Genomic DNA, 7475 nt, shown 5'->3' on the forward strand with positions numbered 1-7475 from the left:
GTGTTTGTAACACTCCTCCTCCTTCCCCTCAGCTGCAGGAGGGCTTTGGCTGGGAACCCTTCATCCTCCTCTTCTCTGACTACCAGAAAATGTCCAACATCCCCAAGGACAACCCCTCCAAGATGAACCTGTGGGCTGAGAAATTCTCTCGGCAGGTGAACAAGAATCTGGCTCCTTTCTTTCTGGCCTGGGGCTGGCCTATCAAGGAAGAAGTCTCCTTGGAACTGGCTTCTCTACCAAACTGGGAGGAGAACCCAATGAAGCTATACAGACCTGGGAAGAAATAAAGTCTGGACACTTGGTCTCCAAAACTAATCCAATAGCCGCTTACCTTTCCTTTAAGCTGTACCAGAGTTTGCATTGGTCTAGCAGGTATACTTAGTGCTGCCTCAGCGCCGGCGGCTGGCCTAGATCTCTCAAGGTCCCTTCCAGCCTGACGTTTCTATGATCGTGCCAACACCCTGTCTGATTCCGATTTTATATCCACAACCTCTATCCTTCACTGCACAGTGGGATATGGACTACTATTCCCTATCTTTGCCCTGAATTCCATAGCTTGTTGCTCTCTCTGCATGAAATCCCCTCGCACCCCACCCATGCAGGGGGTCAGCAAAAGTCTATGTGACACCCAAATTCCTTGTAAACTGTGTTTTGAGGATTTAAGTAGTGCATAGGCCTGGTGCTGACCCTCTGCCTAGGGGGGAATTTCATCCCTGCTGTGCTTACTTCCTGCCGAACCTGTCTCTCCATGCAAATGGGTGGACAAATCACTGGGTTATCTCAGGGATTACACAAAAGAGATCCATATCCTTAACGCTAACAATGGCAAAGACAATATTGATTTCTTCTAGTTTATTGTTTTAATGTAGGTAACACTAGAACTTCAGTATACATTTCATTGCTCTTAGTTCTTATTAAGATTTAATCTCTCTAATACTGGATAAGATTCCACACCCACAGTCTTAAAACCAAGTGACCTCATAATGCATTTATCCAATTGCCATTTAGCTGAGATCCCAAATACTGGTAGTTTCTTTCAATTGTGCATTGCTGATTTTCATTTTTCTTCTGTCTCAGATGTATTCCTGATTTTCTGGGATACTATCTGTGAAAATGCATTGGCTTAGACTTCTGCATCATGTTCCTGTTAGAGAGCTTATTAGAGAGCTTATTCCTTCACTCTCCCACTTCCCTGATCCTTCTCGCATGAACAGAGAGCAGCAATACCCAAAGTCCGAAGGTGCAAACAATTCAATGTTTATTGGGGTGAACTTCCAGCAAACTTAAATCCAAGTTCTTTTTTCCTTATTTTCGAATCCCAACTTACTTCCTGTTTGTCCCTAATTTATATAGTAATATTCTTAGCTATACCTTAACCAATCATTCTACTAAAATTTACCTAACCAGTCCTAACATATTGTAACATGATTAGCTAACCAATTATATCCCACCACCTTAATTAGTTTACACCCACCAAAATTAATTATACAGCAGACAGAAACAATCACAGAACCAGACAGAGACCATGCAAATAAACATACAAATCAATACAGAAGTGAGGATTTCACAACTACATCTATACAGACATAAGGGGTTTCCAGCTGTGTCTATTGATAAGTGAGTTCTTACCAGACAGAAAACTGTCAAACTAAATTTCCTTTTACATGTTCTAGGCTCTTCCCTTTCTCTGGAGGTGATAGATCGGATCACCTTCCTAACAGCCCCAGATTGCCTTATTTCAGTATGACTAAACAGGGCCTAAGACTGTCACAGTGAGAGAAGGCGCTTACACAGACAGACAGTGATTTTGATTCTTTCTTTTATACCTCTATAACTAGCTAAGTGATAAGAATACACCTAAATTCTTAAAGTATAGGCCTTTGCAGACAGACTTGAATATCTGTATCCTAACAGTTCCAAAGTTACGTTCCATTCTTTTTTTCCCATATTGATATGAGATGTTCTCCCAGTAGACCATTGTCCCCCATCCTCCAGGCAGAAGTTCAGCACAGGTGTGGACAACACTTAAATCCCACTTTGGCTCTGTTTTGAAGGCTCAAAATACAGTTTACATGGTGCTTAGATTTTTGTGATGGCCCTATATATTGGGGTGAATTTCACCCTTGGTGAGTGTATAAGCAGAGGACAAGAAATCAATGCATATAAACAAATTGCTCAAAATCTTGTCAGTTTTATTATAGGACTGTCTTGCTTAAGAGGTGGGATTATTTATTTTTGCTCACCAAAAATGGACTTGAAAATCCAAAAAAGAGCAGGGCCACATATGGCAAATTACACCAGCTGAGGGTCTGACCTGAAATGCTTGGAGACATACATTGATGAAATCCAAATTTAAACTAACCAATCTCATTTTACCAAAAGAGAAAGATCCGTTCTTTAGCCAAAAGATGCTATACTGTGAAATGGGGAATAAATCAGAGTCATATTGGCACATCAAGGAGTCGAATCCAGATGTTCAAAGATGGTTTGCCAAGCACTCCGAGTGCAGGCTTGGGCCTCCGGCGTGAAAGCAGGGAGCCCAATCAGTGACTGCAGCAACAAAACGAGAAAATGTTGGTGTAGCGACAGATCTCAAAATAATAAATGAACATTTTATAGCTATTGTGAAACACTAGTTTAGGGAGCAGGATCAAAACAATTCAATGTGCTGTCCAGAAAAAGTTTGTGACACTGCTGAGCATAGCCCTTTAAGGAATTGAAGTGGACAAAGTAAAATTGAACGGGAGGCTCCATTAACTTCAGACTAAATAAAACGAGTGACTAAAGTCCTGACCCTTCCAATAACCTTTGAGAACCAATGGGTTCAGTTGTGAGCTGGTCAAATTAAATATAAATTTACTAGCTTAATTCATGCAGTCAGTTTTGACTTTGTTGAAAGATTGTTTGCTAGTGTCTGTTATCGATCTGTTGTCCCTTGCTCTGAAAAGGCAACAAAGACCCTCCTGATACTGGCAAATCAAAGTTGATTTTAATTCTACAGTATGATTGTGAGACTACAAAATATATAGGTACAATATATAGGTACAATAATTCTTCAACAACAAACAGGGTATATGAAACAAAAAATCTTTGAGGCCAATAACACTGGAACTTTTATTAGATTCTTTATTAGCAATTTTTGTCCAGAAGCAAATTGCACATAAGCAAGGCTTTTCCCCTTAGTGGTTGTAAAGCATTCAATAGCATTGAATGAACTACTGTTTTAATAATAGAGCCAAGCTCTGTACCATACGCCACAGGTAGCAATGGCCTCAGGTCTGCTCACTCAGGTGACTCTAACTTAAGAAGTAGTACAACGCAAATTTGTTCCATTTTCCTGTTGTTGATTATTCTAGTCCTTGAACTTCTAGCAAGAACCATAGAAAGGAATCCACCAGTTTAAGATATGGTAGATTAGAGTGGAAGGAGGGGAAATTATGCTGTCTGCAGATTACATTATCTATCTATCATACCACTCTTCAGGTATTTTAATACTCTGTATATGTATATTATATATTTGCAGTTTCTTCCCATCCCTAAATCTACATAGTTTATATTATTATTAGTATTATTTATTTATTATTACTATTATAGGAAAGCTAAATCTGAATGGACCCCTTAAACCAACTTGCCTCTGCAACTGCTGCCCCACTTCCCTACTCCGATTCATCTCTAAGCGTATTGAATGTGCTCTTTACAGCTCCTGTCTGGTGTTCCTCTTCTCCAGGTCCCTCCTAGACCCTCTCCAGTCTGACTTCTGGCCCTTGCATGCCACTGAAATTGTGCTCATGAAAGTCCCGAATGACTTTTTCCTAGCCAAAGCAGAGATCCAGCACCACATCCTCATCCCCCTTGACCTATTAGCTACCTCTGACACCATCAACCATACTCTCCTTAAAATCTTATCCTCCCTTGGGTTCTGTGACTCTGTTCTCTCCTGGTTCTCTCTAATTGCTCCTTCAGCATGGCCTTTGGAGTATCCTCATCTGCCCTCAAGCTTTCTGTTCTACAATGCTCTGTCCTTGGTCCCCTTCTCTTCTCCCTCTATACCTTATCTCTGGGTAATCTCATCTGCGAATACAAATTTAACTACCATCTTTGTGCTGATGACACATAGATCTACCTCTCTACTCCAGGCCTGTCTCTCTGACATCTCCTCATGAATCTCTAGCTCTCAGTTCAAGCTCAACATGGTTAAAACAGAGCTCCTAATCTATCCCCAAGTCCTACCCACACCTCCTTTCTCAATCACTGTGGACAACACTATCCGGCCTGTAACCTGCGCATCATTTTCAACTTGGTCCTCTCTGTAAGTCCTCACATCCAGTCTATGGCTAAATCTTGCCAATTCTTTCTGCAAAGCATCTCTAAGATATGGTCTTTCCTGGCCATCCACAAATGTCTCCCATTGTCTTGTGTCTCTGTTACGGCAACGTCCTCTCTGGCCTGACAAATGCAATCTTGCCCCACTTAGCTCCATTCAGAATACTGCTGTCAAGCTCATTCTCTAGCTTGTCAGTTTGACCATGTCACCTTCTCTTTGCATCCCTCTCTTGGCTCCTATCACATCAATCAAAAGCCACTGGTCTTTATTTTCAAGGCCCTTCCTGGCCTAGCCCCACCCTACATATCATCTCTCATTCGCTATCAAAATGTCGACTCCCATCTTTGATTGGCCCATGATTCCAGCCTCCCTCGTCCCCTTGTTAAATTTTCAAACAAGCACCTCTGTGCTTTCTCCCATGCTGCCCCTCATGCTTGGGAGGAGCTCTTCATAAACATCCACAGAGCTACCTCCTCCTCCAAACCCCTCCTTAAACCTCTTTTTTGCCATGCAGCTACACAAAACTTGGCAATGGTTAGGCTGTTGTGGTGTGCTGAGATCACACACTATCATATTGACCAATGCTGTTTCACTGTTGCCTTGTACTCTCCCATCAGCTTGTGTGTGCCCATCTGTTGTCTCTTGTCTCATACCTGGGGCAGGTCTACACTACAGTGGGGATCGACACTCTGAGATCGATCCACCGGCAGTTGATTTAGTGGGTCTAGTAAAGACCCACCAAATCAACTGCAGATCGCTCTCCAGTTGACCCCTGTACTTTACCCCTAGGGTGACCAGATGTCCCGATTTTGTAGGGACAGTCCTGATATTTGGGGCTTTTTCTTATATAGGCTCCTATTACCCCCCACCCCGATTTTTATTTTGGGGGGGAGGGATAGCTCAGTGGTTTGAGCATTGGCCTGCTAAACCCAGGGTTGTGAGTTCAATCCTTGAGGGGGCCGCTTGGGGATCTGGGGCAAAATCAGTACTTGGTCCTGCTAGTGAAGGCAGGGGGCTGGACTTGATGACCTTTCAAGGTCCCTTCCAGTTCTAGGAGATGGGATATCTCCATTAATTATTATTATATTATTATTATTATTCACACTTGCTGTCTGGTCACCCTATGTCCCCCAACGAGAAGAGTAAGGTAAGTCGACAGGAGATTTTCTCACGTCAACCCCCTGCGGTGTAGACCCTGCGGTAACTTGACCTAAGGTACGTCAACTCCAGCTACATTATTCACGTAGTATAGACGTAGTCCCTGGCCCAAAGAGCTTACAATCTAAGGCTATCTTTTTCTTCTGTGTTTGTACAGCTCTTAGCACAATGGGGTTTTGGTCCTTGACTAGAGCTATGGACTAGAGGGCCTACGTGCTCTGGTAATATAAATAATGAGCAATAAATAATACACGATAGGGATGAAATGGCCACCCAGTGGCAGCAGAGAGCAAAGGAATGAAAGTGATGTAATTAGATGATTGAACAGGTGCTTTGTGGAAGTGGCTGTGGCCGTAGTTAGGATATTTAATGAGTGAGCTATGGTCTGACCCTATATGACAGGGAAATGGGATACTAGATGGTCCCGTGGTCCTTTCTGGGGTGCAGGCAATGGGATAACAAGCTAGATGAATCAGTGGACTAGAGAGGACAGAGGCCTTATTTGGATAAGGAGGAGGTTAGGCACTGGACAACGAGAGGGAACAATGCCCTGGCTGTTCTGGTACACTAGAATCAAGCAGAGCAAGAGCTGGCACACCAGCGTGGATGGAATAATGATTGAATATAATATTCCTTAAATGAAACTCTCCTCTACTAGAGAGTGAACAAATTATTTCCTTGAGGAAATGCAATTTCTTTGCATGGTATTTTGAGAACCAAAGAATGCTACTCGGTGTTAATTTAGGGTCACAGTCCGTTTTTCTCTAGGGCAGAAGTCAGGAGAGATTCTCCTCCTCTTTGTAATCTCTCTGGATGGAAACAGGTGTGGGTGAGGGGAAGCGGTGTGATTTCCTAATAGGTTCACCTATTGTAAAATCTTATCACCGGCAACGTTAAATAAGGCCCTTCGGCATTAACAGTTTACAAGTTACAGCATCACTTTCAATGACCAGCCTTTTAATTAGACCCAAAGAGATTTTTTCAAGGTTGCCCTCTAAGCCGTTCACTGCTGCGAAAACATTGGTGTTTAGAACAACAGTAACTCAGGGCCTACCAAAGTCAATGGAAAGACTCCAGTAGAGCCCGTGAAATAGACTTGAATGGGATCCTCGGAGCTGAAACAATTCAGAGGCGGCCAGTCATGAAGCATGGCACCTCTTTCTTATTCCCTTGCCCTCTCCTCTCCTCTCCTCTTTGTCACAGTTTCATATAATTAATTCTCATCCCCTTATCTTCTGCTTACTGTAGTTAACATCAGCAATTTGTATTTAACTTTTCAGTTTTCCCCTTTTATTTCCTCTTAGTTGTTTTATTAAACTCAGTCTCTCCCCTTCAATCAGATAGTCAGAGTCACTGCTCTCTGTGTATGTGTTACTTCTTTATATTGTTTTTATTGCATTCAAGATAAACAGAAAGGAGATAGTTACATGGGAACTGGAGACTATTAAGTATTAGTGAGCACAAGTAAAATAAAATCTGTATTATGGGTCTGTTTTTTTTTTATTGATTTATCCACAGTGATAAAGGGACATTGTCAGGCACTATTTAGGTTCTAAATCTAGGATTTCTTAATCAAAGGTATATCATTTATTATAAGGAATGTCAACCTTAATTTCAGCCCTCTTGTTCAAATGCATTGTGACACTGTCTTTAATTACATGATCACATACTATTTTTTTCACAGGCTCTGACCTCATTCAGGACAGATGCACCAATAAATCTGGCTTTTCCTATCTTTGGAGTGCTTAACTTTGCTGCCTCAGTAACATTTTAAAAACATTTTTTTAGCATTTTTGTATGTTTTTTATATACACATCTCTCCTGCACCACACACACACGACAACATAATATTGATGGCAAGAGTACATTTTCTGTAACTACTGTATTTTTAAAAATATGAATGACAAGCAATTAAAAGCAAAACAATTAAAGGAAATTTGCAAGGGCACACAGGGCTAGATCTACAAAGAGACTTGGGCACCTAAGTGCCCCG

General features: G+C 41.8%; 1 protein-coding gene across 2 annotated transcripts in view; it reads left to right on the forward strand.

Moving 5' to 3' along the window:
* The window catches only part of LOC101952458 (TRPM8 channel-associated factor 2), a 30155-nt gene extending 22940 nt beyond the window's left edge, over positions 1-7215 (forward strand). For both annotated transcript variants that reach the window (XM_024110000.3, XM_065584310.1), the window contains exon 8: positions 33-7215. In XM_024110000.3, the coding sequence (XP_023965768.2) occupies positions 33-287 (255 nt within the window). In that variant the 3' untranslated portion in view covers positions 288-7215. The remainder of the gene's footprint in view (positions 1-32) is intronic.
* Positions 7216-7475: the final 260 nt, after the last annotated feature.

Source organism: Chrysemys picta, chromosome 1 (genome assembly GCF_011386835.1).
Source record: "Chrysemys picta bellii isolate R12L10 chromosome 1, ASM1138683v2, whole genome shotgun sequence".
In the NCBI taxonomy this organism is placed as follows: Eukaryota; Metazoa; Chordata; order Testudines; family Emydidae; genus Chrysemys; species Chrysemys picta.